Raw genomic sequence first — 26669 nt, 5'->3', positions numbered from 1 at the left:
TGATTTTCTCAAAATGAGCTTTGAAGAGAAGGATGGCCTTCTTTTAAACACTTGAGGTATGTTCGTTGAATGTTTTTAGCCAAATGTATCAGGAAGATACTGAGGTCAATGCTTTGCAAATTCAGTGTTATGATTATCACTTACATAAACATCAGTTTTACCAGTATGGTTTCAAATATCCCTACCATTGCAATCAACAGTATACAACAGAATTAACTAGTGATCAGTGGGTCCTCAGGAGTCAAAGCTCTCTCAAAGCAATACCTCAGTTACCGTACATCTGGGGCACAGGGATAAATGACTGAGTTTAGTATTTACCCTGAAAAAGGTCAATAAGCATGCAACAGTGTGAACCAAGAAGCTCCAGCATACAAAGAGAAGGGTAAGTGCTCTACATAGGACACAGACCTGGACCTTTTGGAGGCACCAAGTAAGTGTAAGTACAAAGGGCAGTGATCTGTAAGAAAGAAGTTTGATTTGCAGCACCATTGCATTTGATCCAGTTAGGTACAGAACACTTGACAGGCAAGTAACTCAAGTTTAAGTGATTACATAAAAGATTTACTGCCTATAACAGTTTCAGATAGTTACAGGACTTCCTCTGCTTCACATTCACTCTTCTCATTGAGGAATATTCAAATCCAGATGTGCAAGAGGGGTATTAACGTGCCCTGAAGTACTGCTACATCTAGTGGCCTTTTTGCTAAATAGGAAGGAGGGAGAAAACAATGTGATTTTAAGACAGTAGTCAACACCACCTACAAGGAAGATGACAGATACAGTTGCAAGGTTTTTTTGATTCATCATTAATTCCAGTTTCAGTTTAAGCAACGCTAATCTGACTTTTTACAATCCAAACCATTACTCTTAAATTCATCAAGAATGTATCGTATCTTATTGAAACTTAGTAAGTCTAACAGTGGAGAGGAGGCTAAAACAAGGGGGTTTGCTGTTTGGTTTTTTATGTTATTTCCTTGTGGAGCGCACTAGCAATCTTTCAGGATTCCTTTTCTTACACTGGTTTATCAGTGGACTCTGCAAGAGAAAAAAAACCCAAACCCACAGAAATAGTAAGAAAACCTAACTTAAGTAAGCTTATGGAGAGTCAAAATATTTTGAGCAGGTTTATACTTCAAAAAGAGACGTTAAAGCACTTTGAAGAAAACTGCAATTGAGGCTGTTAGATTTGCTATTTAGGAACTTACAGATACTCCCATCATTTGATTAGATATGAAGAATTCAAGAAATCTCTGTGGACTGACTGGTACTGGTATTTCAACAAAAGCCACAGAGGAAGAAGATTGATAGTTAAGAAGAGAGAAGCCTAGTGAGTACCAGAAGACCCTTCAGAGCATGCATGCATACACACACAGCTCAAGTTCTGACACTACCTACTTCCAGGATTCTCCAGAACATTTCCATTTTTTCTTGGGTAAAGTTCTCCATTCTGATAATCAGTAATCTATAAAACCTTTAAGAATGGCTTTGAAAGCTTTAAGATGCTGTCTTGCAGAGCTGTTGCTTGAAAAAGGCTCAGATAACCTCATGACACTTCTTGCGTGCAATGAACTAGCACGCTAAATATATGGAACCAGCAGTTGCCACAAAGACCTGTTGCTCTAATTGACAGATTTACCTATACGAAGATCATAGGCAGGCTGTTATTAGTTTACCTTTCCAAGAACTACCACAGGGTTTACTGCTTAAAGAAGAACTGCTGCCAAGTATCTTCCCTGCCAACACCAATAAGCATGTCTTCTCACTCTAAGGTCATGAAAAAAACTACTGACTGCCAAAGGAACTACAGTATTCATTTATTTTGATCTCTACATAAGGAGGCAGGCCAAAGAGAATTTTCAGGGAATTCTGGTTAGACAGTCTTTTGAAAAGGGAGATACAATAGATATAAGTGGATAAAGCTTTCAGAGATGGATATCTAGAACTACAGAAGCAAGAATCCCTTAAGGGATTTGGGCCAAGGATTGAAGAAACGGAGGAATGACACTGGAAGTGATAACTGAGTAAGCTTTATATACAAACAGGCAGTATAGTCAGTGTTTCAGCATTCACTTGAATATCCAACACTGATGTATTTACAGCCTATGTACAGGAAAATTTGCACACCTGAGTATGAGAGAAGGAGAAGACAGTGATACATGTAGGGATTATTCATGTACAGAAAATATAGGCTTTCTCTGGAGGGGAAGAGAATCCAAATACATTTGCAAGGCTGCATTTGTCCAACAACTGTATCTCAAGTGACAGGTGCTCCACATGGTGCAGGTTTTATTAAGAGTAAAGTTTTCCAGCAACTTCAGTCCTCACCCTGGCTTCTCTACTTTATCTCAACAGATCACATCAAGAAAAGAATCGTTGCTTTTTGAAAACCAAGCAAAGATCGTATCTATTAATATTTACGCTCCAGCTAGTGAGTAAAGCATCAGAATGAACTGCATGCTATGTTCAAACAAGATGTGCATGTGTGTGCATCTATGTATTCATATATGAAGGGTGCACACATGATCAATGACTGGAGTTCCTCCATATTTTGGATACTAATACAAAAGAAATACCGATAACTGTATGATGGAAATCTGTGTGTAAAGAAACCAGATCACTAGAAATTGTTTATGAAAGCTGTCAATTTGCTTAAGATTCTCCAGTAAGTGACAGCATACTGCCGACATTAAATTGCTTTGTTCCAGATTTTTTAATGAAAATTTTACTGAAAACTCACTCAAATTTTATATAAAAACAACTGTAACGATCTATTCTCTCCCTTCCCCAAGTCTCCCACCTATGTCAATCATCACTACTCAGAACCATGACAAACCAGAAAGCAGCTCAAGGCAGCATTCTAGCTTGGAGAAAGCCAGGCTAAGACACACCAAGATTTGCTTTGCTATTAGATATATACGATTAACTATTCCACATTCAGTGCAAACAGAGCTACCATTTCTTCCAAATGAAGTATGTCAATACAGAGTAAGAATTGTGTTTAAAGTGTCCTCTTCCAAAGATGCACTGTTGCAAGCAAGGAGAAAGGAATTTGACTGAGAAAGAATGCTGACACAGGGATCAGAAGATGACGATTTCCTGAAGATCTTGCTATAGCTTAATCCATTAGAACCTATCTTAAGGAGGCAAAGATTTAACCTGGGTAGGTTTGAAAATAGCCTATTCTGCAAATCTTTACTAGATAGTCATTCTCAAAAGACAAGGGATGCATTCCCAAGATTTCAGTCACTATGTATTTGAAGAAAAGTTTCTGGAAGAAAGAAAACAAGGCGGAAATAGGCAAGCATGAAAGGGTTTGGAATCCATCAAGATATGAATTGCCAGACATCCATTTCTCTTGCCACAAAGGTGCCATAACTTTCATGTGCTTTGGTGATTATTACTGGTTCAGCAGACATGACCAAAGGGAAATCCCTGATGCACAAAGCATAGTAGCTCAAAAGGAAAACCCAAAGAATGTGAAGAGAATCAATAGACACATGCAATTATGCATCTTTTAGATCTGAATGTGATACACTTACATGGCCCCTGTTGAACTTCACGGGACCAACAGTGAGGTTAGCTGAGGCCTTCAAATCTTGCTAAAAGACATCTCAACAAGATGATCCAATACGGCTCGATATTTCTTCTTTTTCTTTCTCACCTGAATTTAGAGGATGCAGAGTCTAAATTCCTTATGTTATTTCTTAGAAGAACAGCATTCAAGATGTTTGAAAGTGCAATATTAGAGACAGCCTGAGTTTCAAAGGAAATGTTGTTAAAAGTTAGTGACATATGAGTGTACAAAAATTTGAACATGCCTCTGCATTTTCTTCTCATCCCTGCACTCCTAAGATAGAATAAGGTGTTTCAATTTGATGGTAGTAATGCCATGACTCAAAAAACCCAAGTCAGACTTTAAAACAATACCTCAATCCACATACACCACATTATCTAGCCGATCATTTTTCATCAACTAGATTTCCGTTTCTTCTCAGCTCCCTCCTCCCCATGAAAAAAAAACCAAAACAAAAAAGCGTTCTGTGAACAGGCAATCTGTTATTGGTATAAAGAAAAGCAGCCAGAGGAGAACTTGTGTAAGATGAGTTTATGTTACTGTGTTTTGTATTTACAGTAGTATTATAGTGAAAAAGAGTGATTTAAAATAATTTTTTAATTGATTTTCCACAAAGTTCTTCTACAGAAAAGAGAGATATTACTTCTTGATGATAACCCTGCATTTCATAGAAACTTCTATTAAGAAGCCGCACATGACTTTTTTTTTTATATTTGATGTCCAATTGTGACAGTACAGCACACATCTGAATTTCAAGAGGAATATGGTAATCAAATATGCATGAAGTTTTGGATTAAGAAAGATTAATCTCCACATGAACTGACTGTTATTTCTGTATCTTTTTAAAAAATTGTATGTATTGCACACATTTCTATAAGTAACCTTCAAGATAGGAATTCTCATCTGTAATTGAAGCACAGCTGAAAACAAGCACATTTTCAGCTTGTTTCAATCTTCCGAGCAGTAACAATGGAAACAGACTAATTCTTACCTGTCGTGGCTGCTCTGTCACTCGCTGTGGATCAGATCTTACTTTGTTACTAGGATGATTGGTAACTTTGGTGACTGGTTGTTTGAAAATTGATGCAGTTTGTCTGATTGGTAAAGTTGTATTTAAGTCTGGTTTTCCCTGTTAAAAAAAGAAAAAAGTGAATTAACAAAAATTATACAGAAAAATTACACAAATTAACCATGGATTCTTCTACTTCTTCTACATCTTCTAGTGATGTGCAAAAGAAGGAGTCTTTTTATGGAGTAAAGATTTCCCTTAAATGCTGTACTTAACTAACCTTTGCAGCTATCCATTTTAAAGAAAAAAAAAAAGTAACACTTAACTGGTTCCACACATTTTCACCTTCTTGGGAAGACTCAAACTGCTTGAAAGTCCATCTTTTCTTTTCTTAAAATATATATGTTAATTGTACAAGTGACTTACATTCTGAAAAGAGACAGATTCACCATCAGATGTCAAAATGAAATCTCCAAAGCTTCATGAAAATATGTTTGTAGCCAACAGTTTATAGAGTTCCAAGCCTTAAAGAACAGTAGCTTCCTACATAACTTTGGTCACAAATTTACTAAGCAATTCCTACATCAAACAATTCTTAATTAAGTGCAGCAATTTATTCTGGAATGAAATGAAAACTGTATCAACTTTAACAAAGCCTTTTGGCAAAGCTAGCTTTTATCAAGTTTGTGAACTGATGATTCCCAAGCATCAGCTATAACTCCACCAATAATATTTTGTCACAAATCAAACTCTAAGGCCCTTGGAGATACTAGTGCCTGAACCCCTGTCTGTAGCAACAACCCCAGAAGTACTTGGGGTGGGGGAATGGAATTCTCCCATAACCCTCAAAACTGATGGAGAAAGAAAAAGGTATATCATCACCTGCACACCATTCCAGCTTTTCTAAATCTGTCTCTCTATCCAAACGCAGACTGCCAGTTTGAAGTGCTGTGCCAACAAAACAGCACCTACAGCTTTTTGTTTGTAATCCCATTTACTCCAAGTCCTGAAGACATACTTTCGGTCTTTTCTGCTCTTGCATGTTGTCTGGTATTTTTCTTAACAACTGAAATAATGCCTTTTTTTTTTTTCCTCAAGGATACAAAGGTGTGACTGAGAAGACATGTGATTATATCCACACAAGACAGACACGGAAAATAAATATCCCATGACACATATTTTCCCAATGAATGTATATCAAAAATCATGTTCTCTATTTTGCAGGGCAGTGCTAAGCACTTCAACACATTAAGAGACATATCTAGTTTCTGACAAAGAAAAATGGTTAAGCTTTTGCTTTTTAGAAGTTTACTTCTGTTCATTCAAAAGGAAGAAAAATAAGTTATTATGTAATATTTCAGATCTCATAAGTTTTATAATTGGCTGTCAGATCATAGCTCAAAGTTATACAATGAACACCAATATCAGGCTCCATCCAAGGATCATGTTAAAAGAGTTTTTCATTAACATTTACTTAGACTCCTGATTTTGTGACAAAAAGCAATCTCTTCGGCTTAGAAATGGAAAATAAATCTCAATCTTCAAATCCTCTGTATTTAGATTCTACAATTTGGACTATATGACTTCATAAAAGAGACTATGTTAAGAACCAGAGAGCACATGCTTGTTTAAAAATCATTCTGTTCCTAAGCTGAACACTCTGGAATTCCAGATGTTGAAAGTTAGAATACTCACTATAGATATTCTGTAATGATCTGTATAAAAATTAAATTAAAAATATGGCAAGAGGCTTAGGCTTATTAAGCAATAAGCCTTCTCTTCACTGCATCTGTCTCAGATTGAATTCTTATTTTAAAAGTACGTATCCCCCTTTTAGAGCTTTGCTAGAGCAATCCAACAGGGTAGTTCCTCCATCATCAGCATGTCCTGTATTTTAGCATACCTCTGTTATTGCAAGGTAAATGGCTGATGAGAAAGGGGGTGTGAAGTCATTCTTCCTATACGTGTATAGTGCATAATCTATAAACTAGCAATAAAGACAGTATCGTCTCTGCACTCCACAGAAAGTAATTTTCATTATGAAGACCACTCTACAGGCAAGCCACTTAATCCCAAAATCCATCCTTACATACTACAATGGTTATTATATTGGCTGCTCCTATCCAACTATTTGATTCATCTGTTGGGTGGGGGGGAAGGCAAGGGAGGAGCCTCTTTCTACAGCCTCTCCAGGATGACACGGCGCTATTACAGAATCACAGAATCATTAAGGTTGGAAAAGACCTGTAAGATCATCAAGTCCAACATCAACCAAACACCACTATGCCCACTAATCCATGTCCCCCAGTACCACATCCACACATTCCTTGAACACCTCCAGTGAGGGTGACTCCACCACCTCCCTGGGCAGCCTGTTCCAATGCTTCACCACTCTCTCAGCAAAGAAATTTTTCCTAATATCCAGTCTGAACCTCCCCTGGTGCAACTCGAGGCCATCTCCTCTTGTCCTACCACTTGTCACTTGGGAGAAGAGACCAACACCCACCTCACCACAACCCCCTTTCAGGTAGTTGTAGAGAGCGATGAGGTCTCCCCTCAGCCTCCTCTTCTCCAGACTGAACAATCCCAGTTCCCTCAGCCGCTCCTCATCAGACTTGTACTCCAGACCCCTCACCAGCTTCGTCGCCCTTCTCTGGACACGCTCCAGCACCTCAATGTCCTTCTTGGAGTGAGGGGCCCAAAACTGAACACAGTATTCGAGGTGCGGCCTCACCAGCGCCAAGTACAGGGGCACGATCACCTCCCTGCTCCTGCTGCCACACCATTTCTGATACAGGCCAGGATGCCGTTGGCCTTCTCGGCCACCTGGGCACACTGCTGGCTCATCTTCAGCCGGCTGTCGACCAACACCCCCAGGTCCTTTTCTGCGGGGCAGTTTTCCAGCCACTCGTCCCCAAGCCTGTAGCGTTGCATGGGGTTGTTGTGACCCAAGTGCAGGACTTGGCTTTGTTGAACCTCATACAATTGGGCTCGGCTCATCAATCCAACCTGTCCAGACCCCTCTGCAGAGCCTTCCTACCCTCAAGCAGATGCTTCCTGGTAGAAAAAATGAGGAATTCCTTCACGTATTCTAAGGAATGTAATTGATAGGAAGAATCAACAGAATAATGTTTCATATTTATCTTGGCATCTCAACATAACCTAAACAAGGGATAGTTTTAAAATTCCAGACCTCAATTTTTCATGCAGATGGCAAAGAAGGTGATTTATCAAGAGCACTATGCATATTCTTAACTATTCAACAGTATGACTCAATTCATACACTCATAAGTTAGCCCTGTAGCGTTTTGGGGATCCTTGCTTACCACTGATTTGCTCACCCTCTCCTAAGAGCCAAAACAGTTTTCCAGACCAACAGAAGAAATATGCTAGAACATACAGGAGAATTCTGAAAGAGTTCTAGAAATCTGTTCTTTTCAGTGGAAGCGATTCTGATCACAGGTCTCTATTCCTACCACTCCTTTAAATTTATGTTGTTATTTTATAGATCCCCTTTCTTCATCATTTCCAGGGAGCAGTTAACTCATTAAAATATAATAAGGCTAAACCCACAAATTCCAGTGGAATTTTTCCTCAGAAATTCAGGCACCTATCATTTCTCATTTATAAACTTCCAGCCAGAAACTAACCAGTCTCCGTATCTTGCAATATTACTGCTTTCAAATGGGAAGAGCAGCACATCTTCAGCGCTATCCCTAACACACTGTTGATTCTTGTCTAACTGGGACCAGGATTTCCACGGCCAGAGCAAACAGCAACAGAGCATGAGTACTTCTACCTGATTATACCTAATAGTTTTAACCAACCAGAGAAACTACCATTCAATTAGCACGGAAATCGTAAGACCTTTTTATACAAAGCAAAAGTGAGAATCTAGGCTTATAAATAAATCTAGACATCAGTCTTCTCCTAATGTTTCAGCCAGGTAGTCCCAGCCCGCTAGAAAAATACTTTCAGATACTTTGGTCATTGCTTTTAGCATGTGCTTTGCATGGCGGATACTGGTTATGGGCTCTGTTTTTTTCCCCACTGATGATGACAATAGTAAGTCTAATGTTCGACTTTTTCACATAAAATATATATTTTCATATATAATTAAGGCATCTCTGATGAGCACAGAATCACCGACCAGAGCTAGACAATAATCACATGTACTTAAATTTGCACAAAGTATTTTGACAATGAACTTTCCTCACACCACATAACTTAATTTACACCAGAACCTTGATAGACCTTACCTATCCTACAAGCTTCGCATTCCCTGCTCTTGTGACATCAAGTTCAAAGTAGTATTTGAAGCTTTGAAGTCCATGCCCCTAGGGCATTCTGCGCTGTAGCATCAATATTAGTGGTAAAACAGCTATTAAAACTGACAAAACCAATAATATTACAGAGCTATCTGCCATATGGGGGATAAATCTGGTTTAGCAAACATTTCTAGAACAAAGGTCTTCGTTTCAAGTTCATGAAAAATATTTATAGTTTCCTTTTGGCCTGTAAGGTTTCTTAAAGAAAAGTTAAGAAATAAATCCATTAAACTTAAAAAAATAAAAAGGGAGATTTCTTCAGGCAGTGTGAGAAATTAAGAAAATTCTGTTAGATTAATAATATGGCCCCCAGAATTAAAGCAAAACCCTGATGAGTTATAAACTATGCAGGAAATACAGGTTCAAGGGCTAGATGTCCCATATACTTTTTATCAAGGCTACATACTAGAAAATGGTCATTCGGATAAACTGTTTAAACTAAGTACAGATCAATTCCTAAGTACTGTAATTATAATCTTACTACTTCCATATTTTATTTCCTTTCTAATCATAGTCACATCTGGGCTTTCTGATCTCATCCTAAATAAACAGTCTCTCATTTGTGGCACTGAGTTTTGAACAACAGAAATAAACTCTTTAGCACAGAAACTTGCTAAGCTCACCCATCTCCAGCACCTGCAGATCTTCAGATGTACAGCAGAAAAAAAATTATCACACATTAGCAGGAAGCGACTGATACTCAGAGAAACTCTTTTTCCCAGTAAATCTTAAGCCAGCCATACATAAGATTTATTCATGACAAAGGAAAAGCTTCCAGTACATCCTAGTAGAAATCAGCAACAAAGATCCCTACCATACCACCCCCCCTGAAGAACAGAAAGCTCTTTTGAGCTTTCCAGATAGAAGACACTATCTACGTATTTAAAGTAGATTACTTCATTTCAGATGGCAATTAAGCTCACAATATTCAGTTTTAGGCACACCTACAAAACTTCAGCCTCAGAAACACAGACGTACTGTGGGCTTTTACATTGCTTGACTACTATCACAAAACAAAATCTCTTCCTACTGTGGGAACTATAGCAATGTATCAGCTAGCAGAAATACCAATGTTTCCTGCTCATTTTTATTCATTAGGAGTATTTTATGCTCCAACAACAGTTTCCAAAAGAATTTCAGCCCACTACCTTTCCAAAGACATGTATTTCCAAAAGCATCAATGTGCCCCAGACATTAAAACATTTTAAAAACTCAGCAATGTATTTCAAGGCCTTTCAAATCCTTTAACCTAAGAAGTCACTTATAACCAGACAGCATGTTTAACCAGTAGTCTCTATTATGTTTTCTTTTCAGTAGAAAGAATTGATAAGCATAATTTTATAACCACAGCAGTATGCTGTATCTACTGGATTCATATTCAATTGTACTCCTTATTTCATTGTCTCTTCAAAAGCACTTCAAATAAACACAGTAACTCAATTTGCAAGTAGAATGTAAAAATAGTTACACAGGAAACAATGGCAAGATTAATACAGGTTGAAGCAAAACTCCTCCTGCGGCTCTAGCGTAAATAAACCTATCAAATATATGCCCTTATTCCAATACTGAAAGGTCAGTAAGAATGCACAAGGCTAAGATTGGAGGTAAGTGTTGTGCTAGAAGAATATCTCCATGTCATTTACACTGTTGTACGTTAACATCACAAAATGAAGAGCATTCATTAGCATATATTATCCTCAGTTCCATTTTAAGCCAGGTGGCATTAGTATGTCAATCCTGACATTGAGTTCTAGTCTGCTAAGTTAGAAGTACGGCAAGACAAGAGTTTCCATCCACCAGCTGCATATATCTAACTGCCTAGACACATCCGAGAAAGAAGACTCAAGTATATTTTGATATTCCTTCTTGAAACATAAGGGGAGCCAAAGAATTTAGAAACATTTGTGGTAAATTGTTTGTACAAAAACAAACAACCCATAAAATATGAGCAAGTTTATACACAAACTTGCCTATGCAAGTCTGTCTTTCATGGCCCCCCAGCAGCACAGCTGCAAGGCGGACTAGAAGACGACCACAACCAATCTCTTTCAGTGTCTGTGGAAGAAAACATTAACTTCAGGAATAAGTTGAGATCCCATTTTTAAGGATCACAGGAATACTGCAGAAATTCTTGAAAGTTCATGAGTTACAGATTCAATCACTTAGAAGTAATAAATGTTATTTACCTAAAAAAAAGCATTTTTTTCTAATTTTGTATTTAACAGAGTTACTGTGAGCAACATTCAAGGAATCTAAGATCATAGGAATACAAAGTGAGCAGAGACTCTTCTACATTCTATATACCAAATTTTGTAATTTCTGCTCATGCCTAACCAAAACCTTTCCTTGGACTACCCCCAAATGTTACATTATTTGAAAGCCTCACGTCTGTGGGAAGAAAATATTAAACAATTTGAACACATGCTTTAAATAAAAAGAAATCAGCATGAAATGTGTGGTTCATGCATTAAAAATGGCAGATGACAAAAAACATCAGTGCACAAGACATAGCTATAACTTGTAAGGTATTTTCATACACCACTGTAAGTTATGAAATCTTGAAGGATAAAACACTTTAAAAAGAAAACATTGCAGGTTGTTACAGAAATCTTTTCAAACTGTTGTATGAGGTTTCTGAAGTTTGTCCAGGAACATATTATCTGAGAGTCAACTAAATTTACTTGTCACGTCCCTATGTGCTACATCAGTTACTTCACTTCTGTATGCTTCAGCCTTTTATTTTTAATCTACTATTCCCATTTTCTTCAGTATTCAAAAGGATACGCTGTTGTTCAAAAAGACAATAAAAGAACAATCAGATCAATTGAGAAAGGCCCAATCTTAAACAGAAAAACACCTGGCCTTGTTAAGCTACATAGCTGTACACAGGCATACAGATAAACACATTTGCCTCAGAAAACAAGCTTCCTGGCACATACTGCACACATTAAAAATGTGAACTATTTCATCTCAGAACAGGAAGATGAACATAGCAATTTGAAGCCTTGCACAGGAGAATCTCTTGGTGTCAACAGTCCTAACTTTTCCCATTTAGAAGAACATCATTCAGGTAGCTGACTAGCATTGAGATTCTTAGTCCCAAGCCAACTCCTGAATTACTCAAACTTTTGATTTGTACTTAGCCTCACCTCGATATTTTCTCGGTAGTAGCAGAGTATTCCTTCCATTTATAAAATTACATCTCTACCACTACTAAAAATTAAACATACATGTACATCTTAGAAGCGGACTGCTTTAAGCAGAAAAGAAATTGCTAAATGAACTACAGGAAAGGAAATTCTTAGGATATCCTTAAACACAGTATTTACTAACAAACCTTATTTTGATTGAGAGAATCATTCCTTAGTCTCTGTTTGTTCTTCTGCAATTTACTGGGCATCATCTTTCCCGTTCTGAAGTCAAAACTGCTGAGATCAACAGTGTTTCCCAGGTATCTTGCCAACTGAGGCTTGCTTCTGAACTTCTTACCACTTGGACTAAAAAGAAGAAAACACTTTAGTATGTTTTGTTGTACAAGAGGATACAACCTTGACTTCTTATAACAGGTTTTATACCTTGTTAAATACCTAAAAAGTTTCCATTATCTTTATTCCATGTGGCATGTTCACTGATGTGTTGATTAGTGATGGTGTACCTGCCCAACCTCTGCATATCCGCTCCCATCCTTTGCACAGGATTTAATTTGTATGTCAGGCTGTTGGACGCTAGGATACCCTACACCTTGGGAAGCTGGGTTAGCAGTACAGCTAAACCAAATTCCAGTATAAGAAGTAAAAAATGGAATGTCAGACTGTGGCCAAGTGCAAGACCCTCTCTGCACAGGCAAGGTTTAAACTGATTGCTAGCTAAGGCCAACCTAGACTCAACAGCAACCCTTCTCAGCTATCAAACAGCAAGGCATTAAACAGATGCGCAGAACTAGGATTTGAGGTGACATGACGTCTCTTAGCTATTCAGTCACTAAGACTGGTGAGCAAAGCCAGGTAAGTAACTGAGCAACAAGCAAGCAAGCAGTAAGCAAGATGATGCAGAATATGAAACAGGTCAAAAGCTGCAATTTTGTATATAGATCCCACCAGAACAAATGAAATCAGTTGTAGGGAAGTTATTTAAATCAACTTCATTTGTAATTATGGAATTATTATTACCCCAAAGTCCCAACTGATGTTTTTGAGTAAGACCAGCAAATATCCAATTTCCAGTTATCCTAAGGAAGTGGTATGTCTACCAATCTTTACATCACAGAACTTTCTACGCCCTCATCCCTACTTCGTTCTCAAGCATCCCAAACACAGTCACACACATTGTGCACACTGTCTGCACTAAATACACATTTAATCCATGCGTATTTTCACCGACCTTGCAGACTGATTAGTAAGTCTACAGGACTGAGGCTTCCTGTAGACTTACTAACCAGTCTGCATGCTCTGTGTGCAAGTCATCACTAATAAGCACCTTACTGACAAGAAGCTGTATAGTTTGTTTCACTGTAAGGGACAATGGTGCTGCCCCCAGACTTAAAAGCTCAGCAGAACATCAAGTATCAAGAACTGCTATGTAAAACTCAGACTGCAACAGCAGTTTGTGATAGTCTCTCAGTAAAGACAGCCATGAAAATGACTAAATATCCGTCATGTGAACTCAACAGTCCCTTGGTCTAATGCAAATTTCTATCCAATGAAACAAGCCAAGTGTCAAAATCTTCCCACTACAGAAACCCAAAAGGTTAACTGAGCTCAGAGAGTTTTTCACGCCACTTCCTTTCTGCAGAAAACTACTGAAGATTTTTGTTTTCTTCACTTTTTCGAAGTGTTTTTTTTTTTAACTTAAAAATACCTTAAGGCAAGAACTTCCCCACAGAAGAGTATGTGTTGAATTCTGGGAAAAATAGCTAATTAAGCCAAACATTTTTCAAAGTCATTTAAATGAATCCAGAAATATGGAAAGACATAATTAACAAGAGGCAAAGGGTGGGAGAAAAAGACTTAAAACAGATCACAATCTGAAGCTAACCTCCTCAAGGATGGGTGTGGGAGGGAAAAAAAACCCCACCACACATACATACACACACACCCCACCACAAAACTCTTTTCTACTTCTTGTAAACCAAGAATTGAAGCTATGTTATAAGCCAAACTAAACACAACACCAGTTTTATTTAGATAGTGGAGATTAACACCCTGGTTTGTTAACAGTAAGAAAAATGCTGCACTGAAGGTCAGAGACAGAGCAAGTCTTTTGTGGGGCAAGTAGGTTTGCTATTAAAATAGTTCCTACTCAGGCACCTATAAGAAAAGTTCAGGATAAAACCTTGTCAAGAATTGCCGGCTGCTTGTTCCTGTTTCCCAATGGAGTGGAAGGGCTGAATTGACTAACAAAGCCTCCTGTTAGGAACTGCCTTCCCAGCTTTCCTAATGAACATAAAACACTGAATGAAAAGGAGAAAACAATGACTATAAGCAAACCCTGAAGTTGGTGTTAACATTCTCTGTTCAAAACACTTTTTTTAAAATTAAAACCTGTACACACACAGTCATTTTAGCCCATAGCTAAGTACTACTCAAAGGATATAGAAAATTGACAACCTACATCTTCTTCTATTATATCCTAATTTTGGTACCAAAGATGAAACATACTATCTTTCATTTTTCCCATATCACCACCTTCTATTGTTCTGTAAGAAGCTAACAGACTGTGTCATCAAGACAGTGCTCTTTTTACTAGCATTCCTCTTCAGGTTCCTTGGAGAGAAATGCTTCATGTACACCTCGAAGAATCCAAAATTCCAGCAGTGAGCGGTTATCAGCCTAGCTTTGCTAAAAATTCTTCCTGTAGAACTCTGAAAACAGATTTCACAAGTAAAAGCGAACTTTATAAATGCATCCAACATTCTTACATTCTATTATTTACACACCTAACGTTTTGGGGCTCTTGTTTGTTAGTTTGTTTGTTTTGTTCAGTAATCCAAAAGCAAACCAAAGCATATGATCCAATATTCCATATTAGCATCTGCATGGATCACCAGTAAGGCGGGTATTAAAGGCTACTTCAATCCACAGCACAAAATCTACCGTTTAAGTTGACAGTGAAACTCTTAGCAGGGACAGACTGCAATCCATCAGCAAAATATCTAGTTTCACCTTCATTTCAGTGTTCACAAGAACTGTATTTTTGGGCCGAGATTAAAAAATAAAAATAAAAAATACACAAATTAAAAAATTATTCAAAACAAAAAAGAAGCAACTGAAAATTGACTTTTTTTTGCTAAAAAGTGTTTGACATTCTGTCCCATAGCTTTTGCTTCCGTGTTTTCCCACACTGGTGTGAAGGATCAGACTTGCTCTATCTGTCCTCGACCTGACCTGACACGAGCAAACAAAAAAGGCAGGCAGAGAGGAATCTGTCCGCCTCAGCTTTGCTTGCCACTTCAGTCAAGTGCTTACTCTGGACTTTTTTACATTTCTCTTAGTCCACCATTCATTCTCATCGTCCTACTCCTTTTCCAGACGTTGCTGCCTCCAGTCAGCACTCAGTGACCACAGTACCTCCCCGGCTCCCCAGAAGTATGTCACTCCTTTGCATCCCACTACATTCATATTGTTTTCAATGCATCCTTTCCTTCCAAGTGGTGAACTAACCATCTGCCCCCTCTGACAAAAAGCAGAAATTCTTTTTCTTACTCCTTAAGTGCACAGTCTTCTATTCCTTATTATTTTCATCCTAAATCATCCCCTTATCTTTGAAGTCATCCGATTTCTCCTGATTATTTTCTGATCCTCACTTGTTCTGATGATGTCCCAGGTATGAAACTTGCTCATGATGCACAGTACACAACACTTGCACATCCAAGTTAACAGACGTTAATAACAGACTGGTGCCAAAAATATCATCCATGCAACTCCATTGGTAGCTTACAACAACCAAGAAGCCCTTGTTTTATTGTAACCTACTATCATCTCCTCTTCACCCCACACCTTAATCATTTAACAAAACCTGTAGTATTTTCCATTCTCCAGCTTCAATGAAATCTGATGACACACAATTGAAAGCGCAGTTCATTGAAGTCCAACAGACTGAGTAACAGTCCTTCTGCTTACTTCAGAACATTATTTTGGCACAAACTCTAAAATCTAGTGAATTCTACTATGAAACTGCATTTTGTTTGATTCCATTTTCCACAAAAGCCCCTATCCTACATGGCCCCTCACTACAAGAAAGATATTGAGGTGCTGGAGCGTGTCCAGAGAAGGGCAACAAAGCTGGTGAGGGGTCTGGAGCACAAGTCTGATGAGGAGCGGCTGATGGAGCTGGGGTTGTTCAGTCTGGAGAAGAGGAGGCTGAGGGGAGACCTCATCGCTCTCTACAACTGCCTGAAAGGGGGTTGTGGTGAGGTGGGTGTTGGTCTCTTCTCCCAAGTGACAAGTGATAGGACAAGAGGAAATGGCCTCAAGTTGCACCAGGGGAGGTTCAGACTGGATATTAGGAAATATTTCTTTACTGAGAGAGTGGTGACACACTGGAATAAACTGCCCAGGGAGGTTGTGGAGTCACCCTCCCTGAAGGTATTCAAGGAACGTGTGGACGTGGCACCGGGGGACATGGCTTAATGGGCATGGTGGTGGTTTTTTTGTTGGGGTTTTTTTTTTTGGTTGATGGTTGGACTTGATGATCTTACAGGTCTTTTCCAACCTTAGCGATTCTGTGATCCTTAATTGTTCTTCATTTCAGAGTTTCAACAAGTTCATATGATGTCAAAATACTGGAGAAAGTATACGCTCTGTAAGCCTTCTGGTTCAACCTCAGTAGCTGGCAAACAAAATACCCACTGCCCTTTCATTCAGTTTCAAGGCTGCAATTTTTTCTAATGCCGTCCAGACTCGCCATTTCATATGTCAGACCTTGCCACTGTTCTAAGAGGGAGATGAATATGTGAGCTGGAAGGATGTGAATAAACTCAAAACTTTATTTCCACCCCAGCCATATTAGTTTTCACATATATTCATTTTTTCACTACCAGTCCTGTAGTTGTTTCCATTTTCTACTCTGAAAGTGTAGGCTGTCAAACCACAGAAATAATGCCTTAATTTCTGAATCATTCCCAGATTATCTTCAATCTCTAACCTGCTCCTCTTGCAAAGCTTTCTCTTACCTGCAGAGAAAGCTCCATGAGGTAAAAGTCAAATAAAAGGCCGATTTGCAGAGGCTTTATTTGAACATCTATTAAATAATTAGTATGCACTAACAGAAAAGAGTGAGGTTATAGAACCTATTTAAACCAGTATGTCTACATAAAAGCCTGCTACTTACACATCTTGGTTGAAACTAAGAAACAGCATGTTTTGTTTTTTTTTTCTAAAGGTGTTAAAACCAAGTTTAAGTTCAAACTTAGTTTTGAGTAGAAAAGAAAGGTGGAAGGAAAGGTATGAAGCTTTCTTCTCTCTGAGAAGGCACTCTGGCTGATACTCTGGAGGTATCTTCAAAGTCAAACTGAAAGGGACATTGAAGAAAGCTTAGACTTCGAAGTCATGCTTGCTGCAGAAGGTTTTTAAAACGTGTTGCTCTGATGTCACATACTCTAAAATTTCAACTGCTACAAAAGTCAGAAGCATGGACCACTACATTATTTTAAGGAAATATTACACAGATATGGGAGAAACCAGTAAAATTTGCCCTCATCCACAGGTTCTGGACATTCATTAATTTTACACTGACTTCTTTCATGCAACAAGAAGCAAGTGAAAGCATTCTTTCAGGGTGCTGTGACATAGCGGAGCCTCTGGTCTGACTAAATTGCAGCGTGACCCAACATTGAGACAATTAAGATTTGCAAGATAAATGTGGGATTACACAGGAATATCTCCAAATTTAATTTCAACAGTAGATTGTTGTAAGACTGTTATTTTCATGAGCATTAACTAAAAGTTACAAATCTTTAGTCTTACCTAAAAAACAGTTAACTTTCTATAGCTTTTAAAAAAAAAAGTTAACTTCAATTAGCAGTTTCTAGGGTTTGTTTTCTGAAATAGAAATATTACATTTAGTGCAACTGAGAGACTTAGTTCTACCATAGCTGACATGCATATCAGCACTTAAAACTTTATCCTGTCAAACTAAACACCCTACAATGCTTTTTGACATAACCAATTAACAAAAGCCAGCATACCTCAAAAGAGGTGACATGCAACGACATCTAAAAACTGTTCTTTCAATGACATTATCAAGGCTCAAATCACTTTGTACAAGATTAAATGAAGAACACAACCCTTCACCTCCAGCTATACGCTTGTGCAAATTCACATACTATACAAATTGAAGTTCTTAGTGGGCTGAAGGTGATTACGTTATATAATGAGCTTGCAAGGAAGTTTATTAAACAAGACAGTTTTCAGATGTTTCCTGTGAAGCAGTAGAGCAAGCTAATTAACGTACAAGGAAGTTACCTTGAATTTTATTGTACAGCAAAACCTACTTGATACTAGCCTATCCTGCCCCCTCCCCAGTTCAAAATGCACAGCAAGTTTACAGGCAATAGAGTAGTGTGGCTTATTAAAACAATAATCTTGTTGGCAGACATCTCTGCGTTTCGTTGCTTTCAAAAACATTTTGGCAAACTTCCTTTTCTTTTTATTTTGAGTTTGTGCTTGCTGGCCCTCCCCATCAAACAGATTTTTGAGTAAAATTTCAACCACGGCAAGCTAGATGCTCCAACAGCAGATGCTAACAGGGAAAACATGCTGTCTTCTCCAAGTTTAAAATGTCTTGCTTTTCAAAGCAGCTCTAGCTTCACAGTTTTGCAGCAGTGGCTAAAATGGTAAGAAACTGAAGAAAGAGAAGGTGTGACCTCATGGCTATTAAAACTACAATTCATTCCCTTAATTTAGTATTTACACCCTCTACTACAGCACTGCAGGGTCAGTCTAAACAAATCAGTCACACCACCTATCCCAAGGTGGCCAGCAGTTGCACAGTTCCTGTTTTCTCAGGATCCCATCTGGCAGGCTGTAGTCTGACCTAGAGCCACACACCAATGAAGAGGAAGAAAAATGCTGAAGACTTTTGAAAAGGCAATTAAAGACATCTTAATTTGGCTACCTAACAGAGGCAAAGTATTTCTACCAATCACTCCCTTTCACAGGTTAGGAATGAAGTCCAGGAAACTAAGGAGACTGAAAATATATCCGAGCATTTCACAGTGTAATAATAAATAAGACCACAGAAATCCCACAATAAAATTAGTTGTTTGATCTTATGTTCAAGGGAACCTAATATTGGACAGCTGCTGACTAAAGCCTCCTAGGTAGCTGACCTCTAAGGGAACATGACAGATTTGTTCACCAGGATATAAAAACTGCTTTGCAATTGTTGGCAATATCTTTCCTCAAAGATTTGTTTGCAAATATTCAAACACACACTTTAAGACATTCAAAGATTTGGTAGTCACTACACGAATGGCAAAACATAATACATTTTCATGCCTTCAGAGGAGTTCAGCATTTGGTATCTAATTTCACCTGCAACAAAAATGCATTTTTTACACAATAGTACATATAGTTTATACCAGCACACTAAATAACCAACAGCAATTGAGACCAATAAACTGTAAAATGTTAATTTCCAGATTGTTATTTAATCTTCTATTTCTGGAAATATTTTGGATTCATTTATCAGAATCCGCTTCTATGTTTCCTAAACAACCTGATAAGCTCCTTTGCTGGCACAGAGGACTGACTCATTGTGCCCCCGTAAAATGAAGTCAGAGTTACCACTATGACTTCGTAATAATCATTATTATCACTCAGTACAGGGATGAATTCAGTCTATAAAGAAAATAATTTTATTTTACCTACTAAGACCCTACTAGCCAGCATGGTTCAATCAGCATTCCCCACGCTGCCCCAAACTTATGTAGGGGAGATTGTTACCATGCATTTTCAGAGATCAATGCAAGTAATTGAGCCATGGAAATACAAAGTAACACCCATTCCACTTAAACTTCTTTTTTACATTCTTCCAACAGGCAGAACAAAAGGCAGACAAAATATTCAAGCTAAAACCTAAACTTGATCAGAGAAAGCCTACACAAGAAAACTTGGGGTAATTTGTCTGCTGTTATCATTGGCCTTGGGTTGGTTTTCAAGTTATGCTCAGGCATGAGCACTGAAGGAGAAAAGATGCAGACTTTCAGAAGAGATGAGAAGAACAAGATGGCAACTGACAATTCTCAGCGAAGGCCAGCCAGCCCCTGAAGTGGGTGCACTGCAGAAAAAAGATATAATAGGAGCAGCACTGAGAAATGAACAAGCAGCTAATGGCAGCCATTTTTTTTTTCCTGCACAGAAGGTGAAGTACCTTCTCAAAATTTAGACCTCACTAATAGGACTTGTTCCATACTCTAATGACCTTTGGAAACAAAAAAGCCAGTAAGGCTATGTATAACATAAGCACAATTGAGCATCACTCGGGAAGTCGTGACTTGCTTGCTTTTAAAGATAAAGGTAAAGGTCTCCCTAAAAAAAAAAAAGGGGAGGGGGCAAAAAAAAGTACAGAATTAAACTAATGCTGCTGTCACTGGAAACTCTTTGGGATTTATCTTACTGTCAAACCACAAAACAAACTTCAAAGGGATGTCTGTTTGCCCCATGGGTACACCTATACTGGAAAAGCTTTTGTAGTTAACCTTAACAGCCTATTAGAATCCCCTGAAAGCAATGTCAACCACTTGGCTTTTTTAATCTCCACCAGAAAAAAAGTAGAGTAGTTCTTGCTTGCTTTTTTCCCACAAAGAACAAATGCATCAAAACAGAATATTAACTTGCTGCTGCTATGAAAGAAGTAATTTCATGCCAGAGTTTAAGAAACATTTTTCAACAGGTAAACGCTCTAGGGGGTTATATATACTAAAGGGATTTTACCGACAAAAGAAGGGGTAAAGAAAGCAGAAGCTGAGATACCCATGTTCAAAGTTCCCACTTTACTCAGACTTTTGCAGGACTTCTGAAGCATGACTGAGTCTTTCGACAGGACAGCAGCACCCCCTACCTCATAGTACACTGAATAAATAATACTTTAAAAAAATCATGATGCCAATTTACTACAGTATTGGGCCTTACATAAATAGGTTACTACTAGGAGAGTCACTTAAAAATGCTCTTTGTGTAGGTACAGTTTCTCAGATAACTTTGATTACAATAAGATAACAACAGTTACGACAAATTGGAAATATGGTTCATACAAGCACAGAAGCTTGATTTAAAAGAAAAATCAGCTCTATAGCCTTAAATGTAATATCCTGTCTGTAGACAAAGTGAAAGAATACTCTCAGATTATCACTCTGCAGGTATGGGGAGGACATTGTAAAGGGCTTCGTAGCGAAGACAGACAAGCCATTCAGAAAGGGGACTTCTTCGTCTTGAGGATGAACAAAAATTACTTTCCAGCTTGCCTTTGCTGTAAGTTGACCGTTCACTTTATAGTATGGACAAGACAGTCATTAAGATAATTCCTACCTTCTTTAAACTAGAAAAGATCTTGTATATTCCTGGCAGTTGCTACGTATCTCAAACTGATTCAAAAGAACACTGTTTTGTCACAGCACCATCGTAACCTTCTTCTTTACTTCAATCCGGACCATTGTCACTGTGAATATTCCTTGCGCGCGAGACAGAACATCTGTATTCACTACAATACTCACGCTACGGGCAGCGCACACCAGACCTATTGCACGTACAGCCTTCCAGGAAGTTACCTGATGTGTGGATTAAAGTCTAAACCAAGCATTTATTTTGAGAATGCTGTGCTGGTTTTGCATTTGTCCTACATTCAGTATCATCATTTTTAATGCACTATTCCCTAGATCAAATAAGTTTATATTACTAAATATAGTAATCCTCTCCTCCCTCAAACTCGGCTCCAGAAGAATTACATTTTTCTCCATCACCATTAACAAGGATTCTGTAAGCCAAGCCAGGCCTCTGGTGTCACCTGTACAAGCCTACTATCCTCAAATCACACATGGAAAACTATTTCTTCTGGCTGTTTGTATAAAATTAAGCAGTTGGAAGTTTAAGTGAGTTATTCTGAAGATGTACAGACTTAAAATGCAAAGTACATGTTCGTGATTGTCGTACAGTTGCCAAAAAAGGGTGGTATTGGTCTTTAAGCGGTCGTGCCAAATCCTGACGATGCAGGCTTTTAGGGAATATTAGTCTGTATAAGGCACACAAACCAAAACCCATTTTGTATCCAACTACATATTTTAACAACGTAGCATTTATTAACATCCTTTTTTTTTTTCTTCTCAACAGAGCTAGAGTGACATAACTCTTTTGAATGTATCTGGCCTACTCTACTTACTGGATCAAAACAGATTTTCATTTGTTTTAAATATAGCAGTGCTGAAATCTGCCTCATAGCTATAACAGAATGAAAAGGGAAAAAAAAAAGAAAAAAAAGAGACATTTCCTATGCCAGTCCTGCCTGCAGCCATAAAAACATTTTTTATTTGTTTCACTTTGGTTGTGCAGAAGTACTCCTGTTACTGAACAGAAGTTATTTCTCTAGACATAAATGACTAGTTATTTTTCCAAACCTGTAATCTGCAGTGAAATCAACAAACTCTAAGCTATGAGTTGCCTGGTAAGTTTTTAGTTTCAATTTTGCGGTTGTTTGGCAGAAGATCTGCATCACTGCTAACCATGCTGGAAGGCATCCTAAAATTTGAAACATTTATTCCTACCACTTTCCCACATTAAAAAGACAGAATTCTAGAGTCAGTGATGAGCAGATTACAGTCTTGCATCTTCAACAAAAATTGTGTTAAAGAGTTTCTTAACAGAGTTTTAAGCAACAGCAGCGGCAAAATCTGAAGGATGAAGGCTCAGATCATTACGCAGAAGGAGCTAACCTCAAAAGCTGTGTTTTGATCTAGTACGGTATTTGTGAAGTATTTCCACCACACCCCTCTTTTAATAGCTTTTTTAGGATAATCAGGAAGGTCAGAAGACTCATGGATATATGTGAAGAGGGGCAAAAAACATCCTACCAGAAACTGCTGGAAGTGTTTTACTCTATCTGAGCAACTGGTTCACATCTTCCTAACGCGTGACGGGTTAAAATACCATAAAGCAGTCCTGAAACAAGCAAGTTTCAAAATGCAAATAAGGTAGATTGCAACATGTATTAATCTTGCAAGAGTTGTTCTTAATTACTGTTATTATTTAGACCATCACAGTAAATGAAGCTTTGTCCAATCCCTTTTGGGGGTTTTTCTAGCCTTAAGAAATCATAAAAACATAAACCTCAGGTTTTCAGTCAGCTAACTAAGGTGCCTTAATGAACTTAATGAGGTTACATATCATTCTTTGCAAAGCAAAAACTAAAACCTGGAAACATTAGAACTTACTACATTTTTCTCATGTTTTCATAGTTTAATTAAGGATCTGACACCCCTACATTCTGATGGGACAGACATGTGGCTAAACTCAAAGGTTTTTACAAAAGGTCATTTTAAGCAAATAGCTGAAGTTACTTGGGCCTTCTACATATTCCAACACAGTCAGCAGTGACTGTCTGGCTTGAGAAAAGTCTGGCATTTAATTCTGGAAAGAACAATCCTATGCAGAAAGTTCAGTTTAGCAATCTGCAGAAAACCAGGACCCATCCAGAAAACAGGATTCAGACTGTAGACTCAAGCGCAATCATTCAGACAGGCTTCACGAGGCAGCACCGCAGAAAGGAAAGGCAGATGCAAAGAGATAGACAGTGATGCCAGATGCTACCCAATCATCTGCTGCAATATTAGCATACGGTTGGGAGCGCAAGTCAGACAAAGGCGGTAAGACAAAACCAGAACTTGTCTAAAAAAGTTTTCAACCGGATTCATTCAAAAAGCTCACGAAAAATCAACATTCCTCCTCCACAGCTAGTGATCCTTTTGTCAGACATTTAATTCTCTTTAGCAGCAACACGTCATGGGTCAAATGATGCCATATTCAACACCGACAGAAACCGACTTTTCCATTAGCTGGTATCTGAGGGGGAGCAAGCATGACTTCTCACTCCTCCAGCCGGGCAGCAGAAAGACTGAGTCCATTCACTGCAACAAAAGGAGACTGCTAGGCCTGCGATGTTAGGGAGAGGTTTCAGGTGTGGTTCATCAGATGCATATAGAGCTATAAATAGAGGTGCTGTGGGTAAGAGGTTAGCCGTTGCAGAAGACAGCTTCCTCTGCTGTGCAGCAGGCTGGACTTACAGAAGCATGGCCTAAGAGCAAGACTTCAGAATTTATTTGCTTTCTGCCTTGAGAAAAGAACTCTCTTTTCAGTTTCTGAAAGCAAGCAGGAGGGTGAAACAAAATTAGGTTGCTGTTGCTTCTCTTGGTTTTACTATAACCTGTGCAGTAACAATGAGAACATGTAGCAGTGGCAAGACTTCTCCAATCTTGGCATGCTTTTAACTTTGCTAAAATTTCGACTGTTGTTACTAATGGTAAGCTTCCTAATTAATTCAGTGTGGTGTGTGTGTCCCCCACCAATGACCTAACTATTTTGGTAGGACGGCTTGGGTACAGATTATGGCAACTCCGACTTAGTTTAAATGCCGGGGGGGTTGCTCTTTAGGCTGTTCCCGCTCTTCTGAAAAGCTAGGCTCGGGAGGGCTGTCACGGGCCAGCATGCAGCAGCACTAGCACTCCTCTCCCAAAGGAAAACCGGGCTGAGGGGCTCCTTACAAGCCCTGCTAGCTGCCCAGCTGTCAGCGCTGCAGCCAGCCAGCCCTGGGCTGGCAGTCGCCTGCGGTGGCAGGGAACGATGGAGCATCGCTACAGACAGCCGGCGGCTCCTCCCGGGCTAGGGGCACGGCCGGCTGCCCGGGGCTCCTGCACACGCGGCAGGAGGAGCTCCGGCGGGGGGGGCCTGGCCTCCAGCCCGCCCTGCGGGCGCCTCTCCCCGGGGCCCCCCACGCCGCCGGCGGGAGCCGCTGTCCTGCGCCCACGGCCCCCGCAGGCGGCGGCCAACCGATCCCCCCCGCCGCCGCCTCCCCCGGGGCTGGGCTGCGTCGGGGCGCTGCCCGAGGAGAGACGCCCGTCCGCCCCCTCCTCTCCCGGCACCGGCGCTCTCCCCAGCATGGCCGTGAGGGCCGCTCCCCCCGTCAGGAGGGCGGCGGCGGGAGAGGACCGGCCCCGTCCACGCAGCGGCCCCTGACAGGAGGCGGCGGCAGGGCACCGGCCTCACCCCCCTGACAGGGGAGCCATGGCGGCAGGGCACCGGCCTCACCCCCCTGACAGGGGAGCCATGGCGGCAGGGCACCGGCCTCACCCCCCTGACAGGGGAGCCGTGGCGGCAGGGCACCGGCCTCACCCCCCTGACAGGGGAGCCGTGGCGGCAGGGCACTGGCCTCACCCCCCTGACAGGGGAGCCATGGCGGCAGGGCACCGGCCTCACCCCCCTGACAGGCGGGCCGTGGCGGCAGGGCACCGGCCCTCTGACAGGCGGGCGGCGGCGTGCGGGAACCGGCCCCGTCCTCCCACCGGCCCCTGACAGGCGGGCGGCGGGAGCGGACCGAGCCCCTCAGCCGCCCCCCGGCAGGCGAGCGGCGGCGGGAGGCGAGCGGCGCCTCCCTGACAGGCGGGCGACAGGCGGGGACCGGCCCTCTGACAGGCGGGCCGGCGGGAGGGGAGCGGGACTCCCCGCGGCCCCTGACAGGCGGGCGGCGGGAGGGGACCGGGACCGGTCCCGACCCTCCCCGCCGCCCCTGACAGGGGGGAGCTCGGGGAGCAGGTGGCGGCGCCGGGGTGCGGGGCCGGGGGGGCCGGAGGAGCGCTGCCGCCGCTCCCTGCCCGGGCCGGCCCCGTCCCGCCGGGGGAGCGGACTGTCACGAGCCGGGTGGCCCCGCCGGCACGTACCTGAAGTAGTAGACATCGCTCTTGCCGGCGCTGAGGCCCGACTTGCGGATCACCTCTTCCTTCTTCCAGCCCGGGGGCAGCGCGGGGCAGTCCATCCTGCCCTGCTTCTCCATGCACCGGGCGCAGGGCCCCAGGCGGCGGCGGCGGCGGAGGAGGAGGAGAGACGGGAGGGGAAGGGGCTCGCCCGGCGCCCAGCCCCCGGCGCTCGCAACAAGAGCTTTATTGTTCCCGGACACGGCCGGGGCCGGGACCCCCTGGCGATGGCGGCCGCGGCGCGCTGCTCGGCGCCAGGAGCGCGGGCTGCGCGCGCAGCCAGCGGAGCGCTCGCCCGGCGCCCGCTTCCGCGGCCGAGCCCCGGAATCCGTGTCAGCGGCCCTCCGAGCGGGGCGCGGCGCGGCCTAGAAGGGCCAGAGCGGCCAACCCCGCCGACCATAGAGAGCGCCGTAGGCGGGACAGAGCGGTCGCGGCGGTGCCGGCGCCGGAGCGGGCAGGGGCACGGGCTGCCGTCGCCGGCATCTATCTTTCGGGCGCCTGAGGACGTCCTGCGAGAGGGAGCTGCCCCGGGAGGGCTGGGGCTCTCCGGCGGCGGAGGCTGGAGGAACCCCGGAGCGGAACCGCGCCGGCGGGGGCTGGAGGAAACCGTCCGTCACGTCCCACTTGTCCCCCAGCGTGAGGGAGAGCGGTGCTCGGCGGCTGTCGGGGCCGGTGTGGGGACGTGCTGCGGCATCAGAGCCCGTCAGGAGCGGGGCGCCGACAGACCTGCTCCACCATGAACCTGAACTCCCCCATTTTCTCCTCCGAAGTGTCCATGAACAAAACACTTCCCTGGATCCCCCA

At 41.4% G+C, this 26669-nt stretch overlaps 1 protein-coding gene across 1 annotated transcript in view; it reads right to left on the bottom strand.

Moving 5' to 3' along the window:
- The window catches only part of MBD2 (methyl-CpG binding domain protein 2), a 41955-nt gene extending 16002 nt beyond the window's left edge, over nucleotides 1-25953 (bottom strand). The window contains exons 1-3 of the mRNA XM_059833915.1: nucleotides 25833-25953; nucleotides 12249-12408; nucleotides 4566-4703 (exon numbers count right to left, since the gene is read on the bottom strand). Of these exons, the coding sequence (XP_059689898.1) occupies nucleotides 4566-4703; nucleotides 12249-12408; nucleotides 25833-25945 (411 nt within the window). The 5' untranslated portion in view covers nucleotides 25946-25953. The remainder of the gene's footprint in view (nucleotides 1-4565; nucleotides 4704-12248; nucleotides 12409-25832) is intronic.
- Between the last annotated feature and the right edge of the window lie 716 nt (nucleotides 25954-26669).

The sequence above is a fragment of the Gavia stellata genome, chromosome Z (genome assembly GCF_030936135.1).
Source record: "Gavia stellata isolate bGavSte3 chromosome Z, bGavSte3.hap2, whole genome shotgun sequence".
NCBI lineage: Eukaryota > Metazoa > Chordata > Aves > Gaviiformes > Gaviidae > Gavia > Gavia stellata.
This window is presented reverse-complemented; position numbering and strand designations above follow the sequence as displayed.